The 21712-nt window shown below is 42.6% G+C and overlaps 1 protein-coding gene across 8 annotated transcripts in view; it reads left to right on the forward strand.

Moving 5' to 3' along the window:
- The window catches only part of RBM39 (RNA binding motif protein 39), a 30959-nt gene continuing 9247 nt past the window's right edge, over window positions 1–21712 (forward strand). For 4 of the 8 annotated variants that reach the window (XM_071759368.1, XM_071759371.1, XM_071759373.1 and 1 more), the window contains exons 1-12: window positions 1–431; window positions 3594–3656; window positions 5496–5545; window positions 8951–9145; window positions 14537–14602; window positions 14705–14758; window positions 16124–16241; window positions 16749–16901; window positions 17419–17556; window positions 18885–18950; window positions 19817–20021; window positions 20584–20661. In XM_071759368.1, the coding sequence (XP_071615469.1) occupies window positions 3606–3656; window positions 5496–5545; window positions 8951–9145; window positions 14537–14602; window positions 14705–14758; window positions 16124–16241; window positions 16749–16901; window positions 17419–17556; window positions 18885–18950; window positions 19817–20021; window positions 20584–20661 (1174 nt within the window). In that variant the 5' untranslated portion in view covers window positions 1–431; window positions 3594–3605. Of the gene's footprint in view, window positions 432–3593; window positions 3657–5101; window positions 5235–5495; window positions 5546–8950; window positions 9146–14536; window positions 14603–14704; window positions 14759–16123; window positions 16242–16748; window positions 16902–17418; window positions 17557–18884; window positions 18951–19816; window positions 20022–20583; window positions 20662–21712 lie in introns of those variants that run through there. The other 4 variants (XR_011728969.1, XM_071759370.1, XM_071759372.1 and 1 more) reach the window with 2 other exon arrangements.

The raw sequence follows: 21712 nt of genomic DNA on the forward strand, positions 1-21712 counted from the left end.
CTCGCGGGCGTTGGCGCCGCCGCTTCCGGGGCGCCGCGTCTCGCGAGAGGCGGCGGGCGCGGGGTCTTGTCTGGCCCTGCGTCTCGCGAGAGCCCCTGCGCCGTGCGCTGGGCGGCCCCGTGCCGTGCGCCCAGCCTGCCAGCAGCCGGACGCGGCGGGCGCCATTTCGGGGAGCAGCTGCCGCCGCCTCAGCCGGGGCACAGCCCGGGTTTCGGGAACCGCCCGCCACGGTCGCGTCGCCCCTCGCCGCCTGTCGCCCCCGGGCTGGCCGAGCGGCGCCGTCCGTCTGCGGTGTAAACGCCTGGAGAGGGCTCCCGAGCCCTCGGGCCCATCCCCCACCCTCAGCGTAACCAGCGCCAGAGCCGGGACCCGCCGCTGCCTCCGCCGGACCTCGGGCGCCCGAACGAGGACAGCACCCGCCCGCGGCGCAGGTAACTGCCGGGCGAGGACGGGATCCCCCCCCCCCGCGGGGCGAGCCGCGGCCTGGCCCGCCGAGCGCCGCGGCCCGGGCCTGCGGGCGGCCCGGGAGGCCTGCGCCTCTCCCGCCGCCGCGGTCGGCTCTCTCCGGCCTCGTCCCTCGCTCTCGGGGGCCGCCGTTGCTTTCCCTGCCGCTCTCCACCCCGCGCCCGCGGGCTGCCCCCGCCGCGGCTCGGCCGTGCGGGATTCGGGTGTTCCCGTGGCCACGTAGCGGGTGGGCCCGGCTGTCCCCGTCGCAGCGTTGTCCCTCCCCAACTCCCCCCACGATGGCGCTGTGCGGAGCGGCGGCGCTGCCCGGCGCGGGGCTCCGGCCCTGGCGAAGCGGCGAGGAGCGGCTGCAGCGCTGTTTACGTTGGGAGCCGGGGCGGGGAATGGCGGGGCAGCGGCGGGCCAGAGGTGAGGTGAGGTGCGGTGCTCGCAGCGGGCCCGGAGCCCCGCAGGACGGGAGGGGAGGGAGGGTTTAGCAGCCGCGGGTGCCGGGACACCGCGGGTCGTTGGGTGCCGAGTGTGCGGGCGGTGGCGGGGGAGCCTCCAGGGCCTGGGTTGCTCGGAGCCCAACTCCCTCCCCAAACGTCCGCCTTCCCCCTGAGCTTCCCTGGTGCCTTTCCAGGAGCCTCCTTGCAATGCAGATACGGATTTGTTCCGTTGAATTTCCAAAACGAATAATTTCCAGGCTAGGACCTTTTTAAGCTCCTTTTGTGTAAGCATAAGGATCTGCTATCGAAATACTAGCTAGAACGGAAGCAGTAAATTCCGTGCTCCTTCAGGTTTTCTCTAGACCCACAAAATTTCAAGTGTAATTAATACCTTGTTTTGATGTTTTCTTCTGGTGTTTTGATAATTTCTGGTTTTGATTGGGTTTTTGTTTGTTTTCTCTACAGAGATGTCGGGTATGTGCAGCTTTTTTGAGCAAGTTGAAAGGCTTTTATGAAAATTACTTTGAGCTTCCGCAGTGTTTAATGAAAAGTACTTGAAAATCTGTCACGGTTTCCTACTAGCTTGAAATTTTTAAGGACTCTTATTTGCGATTTATCTATTTATTTATTTATTTTTATTTTTTGAACTCGCATAGCACCTTTATATGTCTTCTGTGAATTACAGAGTTGATAGCAGAAGGTAGTCTGATAAAAACAAGGTATTATACCAGTGCGGGTGTTTTGTACAAAGGGCACAGATTGCATGAAGGGGGAGACCAAAGGTCCCTGCAATTCGGGATCTTCTCTGTGGTGGTGACCAAGAGTAAATGCCTGAGAAGAAAAAATACCACGAGGCCTTTGCACAGGGATCCTTCTCTCTGGGTCCTTAGTTGTCAGCTAGTTGTGGTTCAGGGTCACAAGGCATGTTTTTGTTTAATGAAAAGGTTTTTCTGTACACTTTGGTGCTTTTTTGTTTTGGGTTTTTTGAACACTGCATGTGGTTTTTCTTTGTTACCATCCCCAGTGCTCTGTGACAGTGAATTCCATGGGCTTAATGCTGTGTGAATGAGAATCTTTGTTTTGGACCCACCAGCGATTGTTCATTCACTCTGATTCGGGTGAATGCAGCAACAGTCCAGTCCCTGGTCACTTTTCCATGACATCCATGGTTTGCTGGTCCCTGCTATGGCCCCTTCTCCTCTCCCTTCTGTTGGCCACCCCTCTTCAGGGTGAGGGATCCTACCCCAGGTGTAGCTGCAAATGTCAGCTAAATTTTGTGTGTGTGTGTGTGTATATATATATTTTGTGGGGGGGAGATGTCACTGTTGGGAATTTTCTTATGGAATACTGGATTGGCCTGGTGCTTTTTCATGGTTCTTGATCATACTGATGATCCCAAATACAGGGAGAGCAGCGTTGAAATCAATCATGTAGGTGATTTGAAAAGCTGAATGTAAATAATCTAGTAAAAAAACCTGAGCTGTTAGAAGTAAATAATGATATTTATACGTGATAGTACTACAGCCCAAGAAGTAATAGCATGAAAATGAGATTAGCATGTCCTGGTGAAGTAATGGAGGCTGATTCTTGATTAATGGGTGATGATTGAGTGTGGGTGGGGGAGTGACTTGGTTGTTAAATGTGGTGCAGCTCTGGTGTGAGCATGAGGAGAGAAAAGCTTACAGGATCCTGAAACCCTGGAGCTGTTTTATTCTGCTGGCCAAGCCTTGGGACAGCACACTCCTCCAGCAGTGCCTGTAACAAAGGTGCAAGAATTAACCTCTGTGATTACAAATCCATTTTGTGGCACACATCCAGAAAAGCCTTCACTGTTGGCCTGCCTGACTTGGATCTAAAGGCCTGGCCTTTTCTCAGATTACGAAAGAGGAAGAGGCAGATTTATGAGAAGATTTGAGGAAGTTGAGTCTCTGTGCTGTAAAGTCTTGAGAGAGTCTTAATAGCATACCTGCAGAGGGCAAGGAAATCAAGTGTCAAAGGGATTTGGAGTATAATAAACACAAAATTACATATAATAAACATAAAATGAGGGGGTTGAAGTTAAAAAATAAGAGGAACAATTTTGAGAGGAAAAAAGAAAATTGTAGTGGTGGATGTTTTTTGTCTGAAACCTGACTTCCAGACTGGCTGGATCTTTAACATCTCTAGAATCAATGTTATGGAATCATAACTGTTCCTTCTGTGGGTCCTGTTACATCGGAGGCTGCATTGTAAGTCTGAACTCTTCAGATTAGTAAATGTGGTGGTAGCAAATGCTGGGAAGCTGCAAACAGTGTTGCCTGAGTGTTTGTTCTGTGTCCTTTACCTGAATCTACTGGGTCTTTGGTCAAGATCTAGTCCTTCTCAAGATGGCCACCAGCCCTTGTGTTTCTGCATCATAAATGATCTGTGCTCTTTGTTTTGAACAAAATAGGTGGAATACCTCTGGGGTTTCCACCAGCTAATTGTGTTCAGTAGCATCTTGTTGCTTGCAGCTGTAATTGCTTTGTGTCACATTCTTTATCATCTCATTGGGCAAAGCTTCATTCCAGTTCTTGTTGGAAGTGTCTTTTGAGACACTGCTCTGGGAATTTGAGCAGTGATGCCTCACCAGTGCAGTGATGGCCTCTTAAGCAAAAGCCTTTGAAAAATAAGGCACGAGGGTGGCTCCTGTCTCAGGTGGATTTTGTTTCTCCTTTTCAGGTGTCCTGAAAAATGGCTGATGATATTGATATTGAAGCAATGCTTGAAGCTCCTTACAAGAAGGTGAGGAAAATGTGCCAGTGAGGTCCTATTTACCTTTATTTAGCATTATTCATGAAACTACTGCTGAACTGTAAACTAACATCCCTGGAGCCCTCATGATTTATCTTATTGGAGATGCATTACATGTAACTTACAAGTAAATATTTACTGTTAATGTAATTATATTGTGCAGTAGTTTCACTTCAGCGTGATGAATAAATGCCCATCTATCTCTCTTTGTAGACTTGCCTAACGATATCTCACCTCTACTCCCATGAATTCACCTTTGATTCCAGTGTGAACTGTCAATCATAAGGTAGTAATTGAGTGACGTATCGCTGTACCGTGGTCCCCTAGGTTTAAAAAAAAAAAAAAACCACCCAAAAAAACCAGAACCAAAACAGACCAAATGAAAAAAAAAAACCGACAATAAAAAAAACCCCAAGAAACAAAAAAACTCTTCTTAAATTGCCAGGTCCAGTTTGGTATAGCAAGAAGGTGAATGCAGTGGTTTGGGAAAACAGCAGGGTTCCAAGAATAACCTTTTCACCAGTCCCATGGCAAGTAAATATTTGAACAGTCCTCTCCATGCAAGAAGAGTGAGACTGGCTCATAATGCAGCAGGCTGGTGGTGGTTAATCTTTTAACAGGGCAGATGGAAATCAATTGCTGAGTGAACGAATTGATGGAAATTCTTGGATCCCTGAATAGAATGTTGTTAGCAAGTAAAAGACAGTATCACAGTCTGCAGTGTCATTCTGAAATAAGCTCCTGTATTCTTCTGTTCTAGATGATTAATTAGGAAATGTCAATTTTATGCAAATTTAGCCTAGTAATGTCTTTTACCTAAACCAGCAGCAAATGAATACTGTCTTTTTTTTTTTTTTTTTTGGTTTTCACCAAACGGTGGTGAAGTGTTAACATTTTGCATGCTTTAGCACTGGTTTCTCAAGAAATGTATCTTAAGTTTAAGCCACTTAGGAATTGTACATTTGATGTAACTGATGTGATTAAACTGTAAAGCAATATATAAATTATATAGCAGGTATTGTTAGTCTATTCTGCAGTGTTTACTACAGCCATGTCATGAATTTTTGGATGAGCATTTGTAAGCTTAAAGTTGTATATTTAGTTTATGTAATATTTAGCAGTTACTTTAAAATCTTGAAGAGAAATTTGTAAATTGTTATGATAAAATTCTTGTGTCCTGGTTTAACATGGATATTTTCCATGTAAACAGGTATGGAAATAGGGAATGTTTAGGCTGGACTGGTGGATTATTGATGACTTTCTTGGGAGCCGACGTTACTAAAGCAGTGTGAATCCCTGTTTGCTTCAGGGCGAGATGTGTGACAGAGGTGACATCAAGCTCTTACATCCCTGCAACGAAAATGAGCGAAGATCTCGGGAATGGCATCGGTCACAGGAAATCCATAGTGCTGGCTGCTAGCGTAGCCACTGGGGCTTAGGCAGAGATGTAGCCTTGGTGCTGCTCAGGGGCACACATGCACAAACCTGAAACTTCCTCTTACATTTTATAGAAATAACATTTAACCACTTGAGTGCTGAATTCTACAGGATAAATGCTCTCTAAACCATGTAAGGAAGTATCTACAATTTAATACACACTTTAAAATGATGTAAGTCTTGTATTTGTAATCGTATGACTTAAATTTAAGCAGCAAAGTGGTTAAACATGCCTACCTAAATTTTTTAAAGCTTTCCACATTAAACTGTAAACAAGTAATTTAGTATTAAAATTTTTGTTTTGTATTTTCTTATTCCCATTCCCATTACCCTTTGACCACTTGAAATGTTTCCGCTTCGTCCTCACGATGTTCTTCTATCAACCCTGCTTAGGATGAGAACAAATTGAGCAGTGCCAATGGCCACGAAGAACGCAGCAAGAAGTGAGTATTTGCCCAGTTCTCTACATTTAGTGGGAGAATGCTGATTTTTGCAAGCATGTTAATGTATGTCAGCCACATGGAGGGAAAGACATTGGAAAAGAAACTGCAGCAATTATCGATGTTCCTTTTGTTTACTAATACAGTGAGCCCCTTGTCACTGGTGTCATCAGAGTTGTGGGAACACTGAATGTTAGCATCAGATAAAAATACAGACTGGGTAGGTTCAGCAGATATAATTTTTTTTGTGGTTTAGATTGCAATAGATGTTTTCGTTTTTTGCGGTAGGACTTTATGGGGTTTGAAACAGTTCAAATCAGTAAAAGACACCAGTGCTTTCTTGAAAAGGCTTGGGGTGATGGATCCCCTCCCTCTGCTCATCCTCACCTTCAAAATGCTACGTTTTTTGTTTCTAATCTAAAGTTGATGAAGTTATACTATAACCTTTATAACGTACTAGTGTACAATCCCACCATCTTCAGGAAGCATCATTCCAGGGCTGATGACCCAAACAGTCTGGAATCAAATGGGAAATTAGAAGAAAAATTCCTTGCACTAGAGTCTCTTAAATACCCCAAATAAACAAAAGGCTTTTAAGTCTGTAAAATAAATTCCTTGCCTTAAAAGCATCATTTGGTGATGAGGTGGTTGATGCAGGAAGAATGATTATGAATTTAATTGTTGTTGAGTAAACAGTAACTGGTGCATTTTTGTACTGCTCAGCTAACTTAAAGCAGCATGTGTGCTGTGGTCGTCTTGTGAAGTTGTACAGATGAAGTGCTGAAGGGATCCAAAGAACATTTCTTCCCAGGTCTATAAATATTTTTGAAATGACAAGTTCAGTCATCAGACTTAAGTTTGATTCTAACAATGTAAAATTGATGGTACATTATCTCTGCATTCCAAACAACAGTGTGCATGTCACTTCCTTGCTAAATCCTGAGACCCCTAAAATAAAATGCTGAGTGAAGACAGTGGTTTTTAAATGTGAGGTCTGGTTCTGATCTTAGTTCATGCTAGAATGATCACAGAATGTTAGGGGCCTTGAAAGACAGAGTCCAACCCCCCACTGATGAGAATACCAGAATGTGTTTCAGTTCATTTTTCTTAGTTGCTGTAACCTCTCTTCAGGTATTTGTTACTTTTCTGCCCATGGTCCTATTTTCAGGTTGAACCTGTATGCACTGAGTTTGTATTGCTACTCGTACAGTTTAACATAGGAAAAAATAATATTGTAAAATAGAGTGGTTTGCTAATTCTGGTCTTGCAGTGTTTGTTGTGTGGGGTTTCACCTCTTTTTTTTTTTTTCTTTTTTCCTAATTGTATACTCATGTCTTCAGAAACGTTGCTCCTCTGCTATCTCCCCATTTCAGTTTTTCAGTTAGCAGTAGCTAGAAAGTTTAGTTATTCTTGTACTGCAGCTCTCTGATAATACAAAGGTTTTTGTCACAGAATTCTCATTTGGTACAGTTGCTGTTCCCCAAAATCTTCAGACTGCACTACATGATCTTGTATGTGCCTCGTGACAGTGAAAGCTGTTGCTGAGGATTAAGGTGTACACAGGCTTTACAAGACTTCTTGCTTTGCTTATCAATTCAGTTTTGGAGTGTCAGTATCTAGAAAATACTGCAGTGGGGTAACACTGAAAGAAGATTCAAACTGTCAGAAAAACCAGAATTTACAGCAAACATCATCAGCAAGTGGGAAACAGCATTAGATTCGGAGTGCAGCTTTCAATAATTAAATAACAAAATAAATAAAACCATTAAATTTATGTTTTAGAAATTGGAAGAACTAAGAATCTTCCTTTTGACTCGATAGCTGTGCTGTGTCCAGTGCAGGGGTGATGGGAAGGGAGGATGTGGATCTTGGCTGTTGCAGTCTGCATGCACTGAATGGTTGCTGTCTTCACTGACAGCTGCAGTTATTCCTTGCTTGGACTGGCAGTGGATAGAGCTACAGGCAGTAGTTTTTGAAGCTGTTACAAGAGTGTGTTTGGGAGGTTTAACCTGGGGAAATCCTTGTATGTGATGGATCCCAGAGGAGAGAAACTGTGCCTGCCTGTCACAGTCTGCAGTACTGCAGGAGGATCTTTCTGGGGGAAGTCATCAGTGACTGAGGCTGATACTGGGTTTTGATGCAGCAGCTTCTCTGTCCATACAGAAATTATGGGGTATTGTAGATAGCTAATTAAAAATTAAATACTCCTGTTTTTAAAACCAAATCACAAAATGTTTATCTTGAGAGATAAAAAGATTGTTTTAATGGGCCTTCCTGGGTGGAGCTTGGAGAACACAAGCTGCTCATAATGATTAAGCTCAGATGAGATAGCTGAGAGATTCTTACTTTAATAATTAAAACTGTCTAGAAGCCTTACTTCCTATGGCTGTGATTAAACTAACAGGCATGAACTTTGTAAAAAGGGGAGGGGATGGCTTACAAAGTTTTTAAGTGAATGAGTCACTACTTTGAAAAAAGATGCTGTATGTAATCAGAAGTCCCAAGAGGGGGAGAGGACAGATTCAATAGCAGTGGATGTTTTGAATTTCAGAAGTCCAGCAGCAGAGCTGGTTATTCCCAGAATCTGATTGGAGGTCAATTACAGTCATGAGACAATTGTTTGAGCATCTGTTTAATCTGTGTTTTATGTATTTGTACAAATATATTTTAAAGTCTAGGAGACTTAAGATTTTATTATTGAGATGCAAGGGGGAGTTTCAGGTAATGCAAAAGTAGTCTGCCAAGAATGGAACAGTGGCTCAGTGGTTTTTCAAATTTGAGGTGTAATTCATTGTTACAGTTTTTAATGGTCGTAAGTTTTCTCAAGAAATGTTTAAAATTATGGAGGTTTTGCCCCAAGCCTGTAGGAGTTGTAAACTTAAAAGAAGGAAATAGCTTGTGAGTGAGAGTAAGAAACAAAACTCTTAGCCAGTGTGTTAAGTGTGTTAAGGCTAGTGGCAAATAATATTAAGAGAAAGCAACCTTCCTGTCTCTCAGACTTGCCCTCTCATTTTTTGTTGTGTTTTATTTTCCTTTAAAAGTGTAATTTATTCTCAGCATCTTGAAGCTGTAGTTAAAGTATGTTTGAATGACACATGAAGTACTGCATTAAGAGGTACTAGATCTACTGCAGGAAATATTTTATTAGTCCTTTTCCTGAAAGCATTCTTTAGTGACTGTGAAATTTTAAAAGAGAGAAATACTTGGTAACACTTCATAGTGCTCAGGACAAATTTTAAAAGAGTTTGACATGCTTAACCACCCACATGCAGAAAGAGAGGTTGGTAAATACCAGCAGGTAGAGCCTTTTTCCTGTCGGTGTGACGTGAGGTTAGAGATGTGTGGAATGCGAGGTGAATAATAACACCAGGATACGTCTGTAACCACAAACGTGGTTTTCTTCCTCAGGAGAAAAAAGAGCAAGAGCCGAAGCCGAAGCCATGACAGGAAGAGGAGCAGAAGTAAGGAACGGAAACGGAGCCGAGATCGGGACAGGAAAAAGAGCAGAAGCCGGGAGAGGAAGCGGAGCAGGAGCAAAGAGCGCAGGCGCAGCCGCTCCAGGAGCAGAGATCGCAGGTTCCGAGGCCGCTACAGGAGCCCCTAGTAGGTCACTGATGTGGTGCTGGGTGTGTGTGCTGCCTCAGGGTGTGATCTGGAAGCTTAGGTGCACTCTCTGCCTGCTAAATTGGTCGCTAATCAATTGAACAAAAAGCAGGTGGGAGCTTGTTATTGAAGAGTGTCAATAAATGCAAAGTGAAAAAGAGGAAGACAGGAATGTACCTGGTTCCTCTTGCTACTTTTCACTTTTTTTATCTGGACCCAGAATGATGCAAAAGCAAGTGAAAAGGATGTGTACAGCTGTCTGGAAAAAAGTTTGTCACAAAATTCAAATAATAAGCAAGTTGTTAGTATAACTGTCTTCAGGACATGAACCTGACCATTTAACAGTCAGAAAATGAAGAGTAGCCTATGAGTTTGGTTACAGGTTCATAACACCTTTTGCCTGAATTACTGAAGATTTTTCCTGGGCTGCTGCTCTTAAGCACTCGCTGCATAAACCCTTCCTGTGTTTATGCATCCAAGCTGGAAGTGTTTTGTCTTAGTAATGCCCATGTGTTGCATATTTGCCCTCTTTTTTCTCAGACCTGCTTAGAAATTGTGATGGAATGCTGCAGTGTTTTCTCAGAGCTTTGGCTTGGTAGAACCTGTGTTACGGTAGTTCCTGAGAGTTTTAGGTTATTTCTCAAAAAACATTTTTTCATTACTATTTATTCTATGTTTCTGTTGGGTTTTTTTGTGTTCCTTTGCTTCCCATCACCTCGTTTTGCCTTTAAAGAAGCAGAAAAAAGAGTGTGAACTGAGCTTGGCTCTCATTCATTCCCCCTTTGTGTCTGCTGTTGTCCAGGTCTCAGCTCAGTTGTCAAATCTCAGAATGCAGGATCATGTCAGAAACTTTTAATCATGGCATGTAACATGTAGTGGAGAAACATCTCTCAAGGTGTGTCAGAAGACAGCCTTTAGCTTCTGATAAATTGCACGCTTGTGCAGTTTTCTGTACAGGAATGTTTTTCTAGGTGCCTGGGTCCCAGTCCATGGAACACATTCCTTTTGATACTCTTGGAATGCAAACCAAAAAATCCCTGAGGACTCAGGGTCTCATTTTGTACTAAGTCACCTGGATGTTGGCATTTTTATTATGAACACACAGTGCAACTCCTGGCTCTGCTGAGCTGCAGTGGCAGCCTGTGCTTCCATCAGCCCTGTGTCCCTGGGGATCAGAGAGCCCTTCTTTTACTCTGTGCTCCATGTCAGGCCTGTCAGAGCCTCTGTAAAGCTGCTTTAGGCTCTGCTGTGCACAGCTGGTGTATTTTCTGGGGCTTTTTGGCACCTGTAAGATGGCAGAACCAGTCAGGTTATGCCAGTGCCTGGTTTAATGCACTGAGATCTGTTGTACCAGGAAACTACAGGATCATGAGGGGTGTTTTGCATTGTTTTGATACTCTTTAATAGCAATTTCAGTCAGGTTATGCCAGTGCCACCGTGGTGCCTGCAGAATAAACAGAAAATCTTTACACCCTCAGCCCTCCATGTGTGGAGCCTGGCACTTGCCTTGCTCTGCAGTGTGGGGTTGCACAGAGAGGGCATCCTTCATCTCATCACTTGGTGCAGTTGTTGCATTCTCCTTTAAATTATTATAAATTATTATCTCATTAAAGCTGCATTTAAGAGCCGTGTTCTTTGTTTTTCCTATAGTCATTCTTCCCCTGTAGAAATTTGGGAGTTTCAGTATTTTGGTTTTCCAAAATATCTTCCTAAAGTAGAGGCTGAAAATGCACACAATACTTCAATAAGCCATGCCTGGTTTAATGCACTGAGATCTGTTGTACCAGGAAACCACATGATCATGAGGGGTTTTTTGCATTGTTTTGATACTCTTTAATAGCAATTTCTGTGGTATTGAGAGACAGTGAATAAAAAGGGGAAATAATCTGCTATCCCTAGAAGATACAAGGTTGTGCCTATTGGTGTGGCAGTATTGTGTTCTCTGCTTCAGTTGCTGAATTGTTGATTTCACTTAACTAGGTAGAATTTTAGGATTGAAAATAGTTTAGTGGCAGGATGCTCTGGGGTAGCTACGTGCACCTCACAGGTAATGGGGCTGCCTCCTGTGTAGCCAGCAATAGTGTTGTTCACCTGCTAATGTGATTTCAGAATTCTAGTTTGGGCTTGGAAGGTGTGAAAGAGAAGGACCTGAGAGGATGTGAGGGACAGCTCTTAATTTCCTGTGTGAGACTCTTCAGTTCAGAGATTCACCTTTAAAAGCTGCACAACTGGTGCTGACTTTTCACACAAGTCCTGGAGGTGAAGCCTCCTGCATCAGCAGCCTCCTTTGCATCGGATACATTTGGGTTTACCAAAAATGGTGTTTCCATATGAAGAAACTGTCTGTAGCAGTGCCATCAGCTCAGCTTCTCAGAAGTAACTATCACAGTCCTCACTGGATGGAGAATCTGGAGCCTCACCTTGTGAGGCTGTTCAGACAGTTCTGAGTTGGTGGTGATACTGCAGGCAGTGTTGTGGCTGATAGCAACATCTAGTTCAGAAATATTTTGTGGTTTTATTTAAGATTTTTTTTTTCCTCTCATTTGCTTTGCCCCTTTTCAAGCTGATCTCTGTAAACTGGGGTTTTGTTCTTTGCTGCTGGGGATGGTGTGGAAGCATCTGCAGTAGTGAGAAGTGAGTGTATAGGTTCTGAAGGAAGAGTTTTTCACAGAGAATCTGAGACCTTCAAAATCTGTAAGCATGAGATAGGGATTAAATGTTTTACATTTTTAAAGCTGGGTGACTGACTGGCATTTCTTCACAGGGGTTTTTAATGCTATTTAAGTGTTTTACAGTTGTATTATTAGGCTTTTTAGTAGAAGGAACTTGACTGAGTATTCTTGCTTAGACATATGTCTGACAAATCCCAGCTCCTGCTGTCCTACAGTGGAAGTCACTCAGCCTGTCCTGGAGCTGTTCTGGAATCAAGAGCTTGGGCAGAGCTGCTGGAAAGCAGCAGGGTTATTACATGAGGAGTGGAAGTTCATAGGTGTCCTGGACTTCGTTAGTCAAAGCTTGCCCTGTCTGAGACTCTTTTTGTTGGGGTTTTGGGTATGACTGAGGAGGTGCAGGCTGGTGTTTTACTGCCTGTCTTCTGATTGTTCTTGGTCACCTGGGATCATGTAGGGTTAGGACATCACACACCGAGTTCTGCTTCAGCTGTACAGGGCATAGTTTGTGGGTTATGAAGAAGGTAACCCCTAGACTTGAACTGGTTATGGCTCAGTGCTCCTGCACATGACAGCTGGAACTGGGGAACAGTTGTCAAAAGTTCTTAATCAGCAGGACAAAAGAAGAAAATTGGGCTGAGATCTACAGCTACCCAAGAAAGTCACCTTAGAAAAAAAACCAAACCCAACCAAACAATAAAAACCCCACAACAAAACAAACAAAAAAAACCCCAAACCAAAACCAACCAGACAAAAAAAATGACAAAAACCCCACCAACCATAACCATCCTGTAGGATACTGTTTCTTCTCAGAAGGTAACTCCTGAGCCATCATCTTGCCTCAGGCAGTTTTCTCCTCAGTCTGTTCCAGTTGTCTCTTAAAGCTGTAGGGTTTTTTGTGTCTCCCAGCAGTCATGTAAAAAAAGCAGCATGATTTATTTGTCTAGGGTGAAAGTAGAACTTGGGAATTGTGGGTTGGTGTTTTGGTTTTTTCCCCTTCAAAGTTGTCTGTGTATTTATTTAAGAACTTCCATTGTGTATCTTCTCAGGTTTTTTCATTAGGTTTTGGCAAACTTAAAACATTTCTTTCACTGTTTCCTTAGAAACTTAGCCTTGATTGTAGAGTGTTGTTTAGTTGGTTTGCTTGGTAGTATTCTGAAGTCACTGTAATTGGTTTTTCTTGCTGCATTTGAGTTGAACTGGAGAACACAATGTTCTTCATCAGGAGATGTGAATAAGGAAGGTAATCCCATCTCTGAAAAGAAAGCCTCTGGAATTAGTACCAAAAATTTCCAGATGCAGCTTTTGGCATTGGAGCACAGACATTGGAGAGCCTGAACTGATGCTCCTGGGGGTCATTTCTCTGAACTTGGGTAAGAAGTAATTTACCCTAGGCCAAAACAAAAAAATAGTGATTGCATGAGATGAGAACATGTACTTTTTTTTTTTTTTTTTTGGTCTTAGTTTCTCTTAATCAGTAGTTATTAATGAGAATTTTTTCTTAATAACTAGTTTCTAAATGGTTTTTTTATTTTTTTTTTTTTCAGTGTTGTACATGGCCATATTTCCCTTACTTTAACCTGGTTTTGGATCTTGGCCCACTACTTCCACCTCTGTCATGACATGTTTAAAAATGGGCATCTTCCTCCTTGCTGTGGATGCTGAGTTTAATTCTTACTGCTCAACTGAGCAGCAAGGCAAGGTTTATCAGACATATAGTCTGGCTAAATGGATTTAGTGACAGACTTCTTAATGTCTTCAGACTGCTGTGGCTTTCAGGGGGGTTTCACATCCATTTATGGCCCCAGCAGAATGAATCAGTTCTGTGCAGATGGAAAGACAAACCCCCAGCCCCCAGCATTCAGGCTGTGCCTCTGTCCTGGGTGGATGGACAGAACAACCTGCACAGCTGGTGTCCTTTGCCTTGTATCTACAAGGAGACCAAGCTCAGGGAAAACACCTTGTAGGGTGGATCTTGAAGTTGTGTCAGGCTGTTACCCTGTGCCACAGGAAGTGAGGGGACTGTCCTTACCCTGGGAGCAATTGGCAGTTCTTCTGTCAGCCTCTGTGAAGCCTGGAGAACTAAAACTGGATTCAGCCAAGAGATTGGATTGTTTCCCTGGTGACATGTTTGTGTCAGGCTAACTGCTGGCCTGAATGGTTGGGTCTTCTGATGTCCAGTATGAACTTTACTTAAGCAAGCTGCATTTGCATATTTGTAGCACTGTGGTGGGTAGAGCCCAGTCCCTTGCAGCTGTCTGCTGAGAGCTACTTGGTTTCCACTTCAAGGTTAAAACTTTTAGGTTTTAAAATGTCACACTCAAGCAAACAGTCCTGCCAGCATCACTTCCCTCCAAACTGGGGCTGATTTCCAGGCTGTTAGAACCTCTCTGCAGTTCTCAGGTAGAATATACACGTGGACAAAAAAAAAACCTGTGAAGACTATAGCAGCAATACCTGTGTCCCAGTAACTGCCAGGTCTGGCTGGCTCATGATTCAGTTCTTCCTGGGAGTCCTGCATATTCTGGGGATTTGTGATGCAGATTAAACTGAGCTGGGAGCACATTCTGTGCCTGGTTTGGAGCCTGCATGGAGCTTATGCATGGTGTGGGTGCTGCTGATGGAAATGTTTACAAGCTCAGGGGTGAGGGAAGTGGTACAGAGAAGAAATGTGGGGTTCAGGTGCTCTGGTGAGTAATGCCTGTCTTTGCTTTTGCCCTAGTTCTGGTCCAAAATTCAACAGTGCCATCAGAGGGAAGATTGGTCTGCCTCACAGCATCAAACTAAGGTTTGAGTTTTCTTCACTTTTTATTGCATCATTAAGAACTTTGTTTGTAGCCAGACTGGTACATTTGAAGGTTTTCTTATGATCTTTGATCTCTCTTTTCAGCAGACGACGCTCCAGAAGCAAAAGTCCCTTCAGAAAAGACAAGAGCCCTGTTAGGTAGGAATTTCTACATGTATTTGGGTTTGTTTGGTTTTGTTCTGTTTTATTTTTTTTTTAATTCAAGTTGGAAAAGTAACAGTGCATGACCAGTTTCTCTCCAGGTTGTACTTACAAGTAACACTGGAATTAATTGGGAAAGCCCAGGAGAGGAGAGCACTGAAAACAATGTTGCTTTCTCCCTGTGTCATAAACTGTATAAAACTGTAAAAAATGTCAGTTTGCAAAACATGTCTGGCTTTGATTTTGTTTTTCTGTATTCTCAATATTTCCTGCTAATTTTGACTTAAATTACTAACTTTTCTGCTAAATCTTACTGAAGTATCTTAAGTATGGAATGGAAAACTAGTGTGTGAGTGCTTCTTTTTCCTATCCAGTATGTATTGGTATGACCTGTAGAGAAGCCAGGTACCTTTGTAGTCCAGGAGGAGCTTTTCCATTCTTGGGATTCTCATTTTAAGGACACTGGATTCAGATAGCTGCTTAGATAATTCTTTAAATTATGGCAGTTTAACCAAACTCACTTGGATTTTTTAATCATTAGCAAAATCTTACTGAATAATTTAGTTAAATTCTTTCTTCTGTATTCTCAGTGATTTAAAAAAATATAACAATATAAATACATATAATATGATGTAAACTCAGTCCAGGATCCAGCATGCTAATTACATCCTGTACTCGAGTACAAGTCGTGTCTTCTTAGATGTGAGGCTTTAACACCCTAAAAGTGGCACATCTGATTTCTGCTAGTGGTCAGTACCAAAATAACATGAATCTGGTGCTTCTGGTGTCAAGGCTGAGAGTAATTACTTTAATTCATACCTTTTTATTAGTTAGCAAGCTGAAACTACAAAATAAGAGATGGGAATTCTCTTTGCATAGATGTCAGTGGCTGTAGTGACTCTGAAGTGACTGGATAGATGTAAAATTACAGTTTGCAAAGCCACAAAAAAAGCTTCCTGCTTCTTGTCAGGGTGTCCAGACAGCCAGGCTGTGCCAGTTCATCCCATTTGCCTGTCCTTTCTCATTTTTGACTGCAAGTTTCCTAATGTCATTTGCCTGTTCTGGACAGCAGCAATATGGCACCTCTGTTTAGCTGGGGCTTCTGTACTTAAAATACAATTCTCCAGTCATATTTAATGCTTCCAGTTGCTACAGGATGTTTAGTCATGTTACAAAAAAATAAATATATTATTAAAATCATATATTCCCTTCAGGCCTTGACCCTGCCTTTTCAAATATGGAAGGTGGTTTTTTTCCCCCATCACACTTTAAAGTACTGACTATTTACATTTTTGTGCATGGTGCAGAGATGAGTTGTCTTGATTCAGATTATTTTTTTTTACTGAATTTTCCAATTTCCAGAGAACCAATTGATAATCTTACCCCTGAAGAGAGGGATGCCAGAACAGTATTCTGCATGCAGTTGGCTGCAAGAATTCGACCAAGAGACCTGGAAGAATTTTTCTCTACAGTAGGCAAGGTAATTATAAGGAAGTTTTAAGTTATTTTGCAGGCTTCCTCAGGCTGAGTACAGGGTGGATATTCTGCAAAATTGTAAGCAAATGGCTTTCTGGAGCTTCCTAGACATGTGAAAGGGGGGTGAATGGAGATCAATTATTCCTTAAAAGGCATCAAACCTGAAAATGAAAGTTCAGTGAGTGTCAGTAAGTGAGAGCTGAGGAAGTGTCAGGAGTTGAGTGGTCAGCATGTGAGGTGGCTCAGAGCATGGCAGTGCTGCAGTACTTTATTGTCCCTGTTCTGTGGCACACCAGGTGTGAGTTGGGATGTCACAGAGTGCTCCGGGCTGTCTGGGCAGGGGGTTCCATGCTGCTCCAGATCTGCAGCAGAACAGCAAAGCCATTGGCTGGGCAAATAATTGCCTGGGTATTAATAGCAGATATTAATATACCAAAGAGTAATATTTCAGGGGAATGGGCTGCATTGGGTTTTTCTCCCCTTACCTCAGCATCTCTGTGCTTGCCTCCAGGTCCGTGACGTGCGGATGATCTCAGACCGGAATTCCAGGCGCTCCAAGGGAATCGCTTACGTGGAATTTGTGGATGTCAGCTCTGTGCCTCTGGCCATAGGGCTGACTGGACAGAGAGTCTTGGGTGTGCCAATCATAGTGCAAGCATCCCAGGTAAGGAGATGTGAACCTCGTTGTTGTTCGTGGTGAGCAGTGCTGGAAAACTCAGTGTTTAAAAATTGGGTTGTGATTGAACATTTGGAAAACATTAACAAGTGTTATTTAAGTTAATTGTAAATGGGCCCTTGTTTCCCTTAGCTGACAGGCAAACGAAAGCAAAGAAGTTATGTTAATGTATATTGAAAGTACAGATGGGAAGAAAGTGCAAAGATGAAATTTAGTGTTATGTAATTACAGTATATTATAATGTAGTCTTCCCAGCATATGTAACAAGTGTTAATGTGCTAAGTACAAGCCAGAATTCTGCATGAAGTTCAGTTTTGAGGGATTTTGGAAGCTTTTTCATGGTCTTGAATTTGTACATTTTAACTTGAAGTCTGATGGACAGTGCAGATCATAACAACAGCTTTTATTCTTGTGAATCTATTTATTTTAATCTGCTACATTTCTACTGCTTGTGTAAGGCTTAAATTCTTACAGAAAGTGAGTTTTTCTTTTTACATTTCCATAGGCAGAGAAAAACAGAGCAGCAGCAATGGCAAATAATCTGCAAAAGGGCAGTGCTGGCCCTATGAGGCTCTATGTGGGATCACTACATTTCAACATCACTGAAGATATGCTGCGAGGAATCTTTGAGCCTTTTGGCAGGGTAAGGTTTAATTTGGCAGGCTGTGTTATGGGGGCCTGTCTGGAAATTTAAAGCAGTTGTAAAGCACAGCTTTTGGAAAAAAATCAGTTTCTCTCTTGCTTATTTAATTTCCTTGCTCTTCTGTCTGGCTTTGGGTACATGGTTTGTATTGGAGAGCAAATGGGAACTTGTGATGTGGCCCAGGGATTTTGGATGGCAGGGTTTACAAAGGAAACCTGAGAATTCTATGAGTACTTAAAATTACAAACCAGAACAACCAAAAAAACCCAAACAAAAATCCCTACCTTACATCCTGCTTATGCAGCTTCTAAGTAACTTCCCCACCCCCATGTGATATAGAATGGGGGCCCCATTTCACAGGTTTCAGCACAAAGCAGAGTCAGAGCTCTGTTCACTCTGAAGGTAGTTTCATCTGTTTCAGAGAATTTTTTCTCAAGTTTTAGCTTCCCTTACTGCTGTGAACTAGCAGTGTGTCCTCCACAGCTCTGACACAGCCCCTTCTCAGTGAAGTCATAATATTGGCCTTATTGTGCTAACTACAGTCTCCTGGGTCTATTGTTATTAGAAAGGGGTAAAGTAATTGATTTAATATGCTGCTGCTTCACTTAAACAAAAAAAATATTAATTAAATTATCGTCTGCAAAAGCCTGGAAAAATGTGGCAGTCTATTAAATTTTAGTCCACGTGGCTGCTGTTTTGTTTTCTCTCGAGGTCTGGCAGTAGGATTAATGTTGATTAGCAGACTGATATGTAGAGTTGTGAAGGTTTTTCCTTCTCCTGATTCTGTGTTCTGCAGCCTTTAACTCAGTTCTTGCTCTTCAGTGTTACTGTCTCTTCCCAGCACTATTTTATGGCTCGTGAGTGACATGCTAATATGTCTTAAATTCAGTAACTGTAAGCTTCTAGGAGTTACTTGAAATACCTTTATTTTTCTTAAAGCCCCTGGCAAAGTCATGCAAACTGCTTTTCTTACCTTGTGAAATGAATTTTCTCAGTGTATGGGATACCATGACTATAGTGTTTCAGTTAGAATTACAAGATGCCTGCACTCTCAGTGTCTGTTAGTGTTGTGTCAGGACCAAGTGTCTGCCTGTAGCTGTTGTGTAGCTGTCCTCTACTCCAAGGATAATTTTTATGCCACCCTTATGTTACTGCTTCTGTTTTAGTATCTTAGCTGCCTGTACACTTTTTGACTTCAGACCGAGGAGCTCATTAAAAGGGTTTCACTTTCATAGATGTGTATTTAGCAAGGTCATACTGATATGTTTTGGTACCCTGTGGCTTGTTCCAGAATGTCTGATAAGAAACATCATTGTTGTTATTTTTAGATTGAAAGCATTCAGCTGATGATGGACAGTGAGACAGGACGCTCCAAAGGCTACGGATTCATTACGGTATGACTGGAATGCCCAGGCTAGGCAGAACCCTCCTGGGGAGGAGGAGATTTTATTCTCCAGCCATAGTTCAGTCTCATCTTAGAGCTGTTGTGTTGCAGGACGTGCAGCAATGGCTTTTGTCTCTGTCTCTGCTGGTTCTCTGTGGGCACTGTGGCTGAACAATGTGTATGACCACATTATGGTCAGTGCCTGGTAAAGCATTGCTGCCTTCAGCAGGCAGAGGCATTAGGGAAGACTGGCTGTGAAAATTACTGAATCTGAGCTTTTTTGGAGGAAATAAAATGTGAGAGGCTAAAACTTTCCTGTTTACCTTCAGATACATAATTTTGTGAACTTGGGTTTTTTGACCTGGGAAAAAAAGTCTTGGCTGGCACCTCTGGCACTTCAGAGAAATGAAACCAAACTCACTCCACAGCTGGTATTTTAGGGTTTTAACACTGAGAAAATAATGTGTATATTTAATTTGACATTACCCAGTATAAACAGACAGTAAATGTCAGTTACAAGGTCAGGAAGGGAGTGAGTGTCATGTTGGGAAAGTGTTGAAAGGAACCACAGCCCTGATTGTTGATTGCAATGTCTAGGTGCTCTGGTTTCAACAGTAATATATCTTTAAATATATGCTTACTTAAATATAAGAAGGTAAATATCCAAACTATTGTGTGTTTGGTTTAAGTGAATATATATAACATAATACATCTTGTGAATATATAAAAAAACCCAGCACATTTAAATTAGCTTGTAGCTATTGCTACCTTAAATTTAGTGTTTCTTGTGCTTACTTAACTGGATATTCCATACAGTAGAAGCCTTCCTGAGCCCTTTGGGCAGTCTGACTGAGTGTTTGTTTCTCCATCCTGCAGTTTTCAGACTCTGAATGTGCCAAAAAGGCCTTGGAACAGCTGAATGGGTTTGAGCTGGCTGGCAGGCCCATGAAAGTTGGGCACGTGACTGAGCGCACGGATGCTTCCAGTGCCAGTTCCTTCTTGGACAGTGATGAGTTGGAACGGACTGGAATTGACTTGGGAACAACTGGTCGCCTTCAGTTGATGGCAAGACTGGCAGAAGGTATGTCTGGGGATTAACAGGAAAAAAAAAAAAAGGTGTGAAAATGCAGGCTGGGGTTAGCACACCCCACTGAATGTCATGCTGCATGCACACAGTGGGTTTTGTTAAGCACTTAACAAACACTTAAGGTTTCTGGCATTTGTTCCAGTACCTGCACTGCAACATTGTGCTTTATATTGATACTCATTCCAGTCCATACATGGGGGCTACAAAGAGGATGGAGACTCCCTGATTACGAGGAGTCCCGTGGACAAGACAAGGGGTAAAGGGCACAAGGTGCTCCTGGGGAGATTCTGATTTAACATCAGAAAAATTTTGCCCCATGAGGACAGTCAGACCTTGGAATGGTTTCCCAGGGGAAGTGGTGGGTTCCCCCACTCTGGAAAGTTTGAAGTCTCAGCTTGATGGGGTGCTGAGACATCTCAGATAAACAATAATATTAGAAGGATTGGATGAGAAGATCCTTGAGGTCCCTTCCAACCTGACATTGTGTGGTTTTGTAATTGTGTTACTGCATCCCTGAGTGAAAAGTGCTACAGGCTACATTGGTGCTCTGTTCCAGGCACTGGTTTGCAGATCCCCCCAGCTGCACAGCAGGCTCTGCAGATGAGTGGATCTTTGGCATTTGGAGCTGTGGCAGGTAAGAAATCATGACCTATTTGTTTTTCAAAAGTACTTTATGGCTTTGAGTCGAGAGGTACTTGACTATATTTTGTGATCTTTTAAAATGAGAACATAGGTATTACAGCATGTTTTACAAGCTGTAAAACATGGCAAATCTATGAGTAAATAAGCAGTGACAGTACATGACAGCTCTGGGCATCCTTCACTTTGCATTAGTTTTGGCAAATCTGTTGTAGTTGACTTAATTAATCCCAAGCCTCCATCTCTACTTTTACTATCCCCTGTACTAAAGGGGACTCTTTTGTGGTACTGCAGTGTAAATGTTGACTGCTGAAAGTGGCAGGGCTCATAACTGGGAGGGAATTGACCCTTCTGAAAAAAAAAAAAAAAACAGAGGCAGGAAGGTTGTTAGGACTTCATGGGGGACACAACCAAGCCTGCAGTAGTGTTATGTCTGTGCAGTGTATGTCCTGGTGAGGGAGGGCACTGCACAACAGGGAATTTGTGTGATGCTTGGAACTGGCTGTAGTGTGTGTGTTCTGCCAGTGGGGATGTTGAAATGTTCATGACTTCATTTTGTTGTGAGGGAGAATGAGGCTGAGGATGTTCTTGTGCTGCTAGTTCAGAGCTGACCAAAACAACCAATTGTTCAAGAGGGCTTCAGAACTAGAGCTGTGAGTAACCTCTTGCAGGACATTAGGAATTTACAGAATGGAATTTCTTCATGTTGTTCTTCATTTTTTTATTAATATGAGAATAAAGGGCATGAAACTGTTGTAGGAGTAGAAAAGACTTGAATGTCACAAATAACTACATGCTGGAAGGTGTGAAGGGACAGAAAATCAACAAAGCATGAGTGGCATTCTTGTGTTTGTCTTCCAGCAGTTTGTGACAGAAGTGATTCAGACTTAAGATAGACCTGAATCATGTTCCTGAAGTTCAGGTGCAGCTTTGAGAAGAGCATACACATAAAACTAAAAGATTACAATAGGGTCTTCCTGTAGTTACATAGTTGAAAGGAAGAGGAACTGTCTAGTGAAGGAAAAATGGAGGTTGAAGCCTAATGT

The sequence above is a fragment of the Heliangelus exortis genome, chromosome 16 (assembly GCF_036169615.1).
Source record: "Heliangelus exortis chromosome 16, bHelExo1.hap1, whole genome shotgun sequence".
NCBI lineage: Eukaryota > Metazoa > Chordata > Aves > Apodiformes > Trochilidae > Heliangelus > Heliangelus exortis.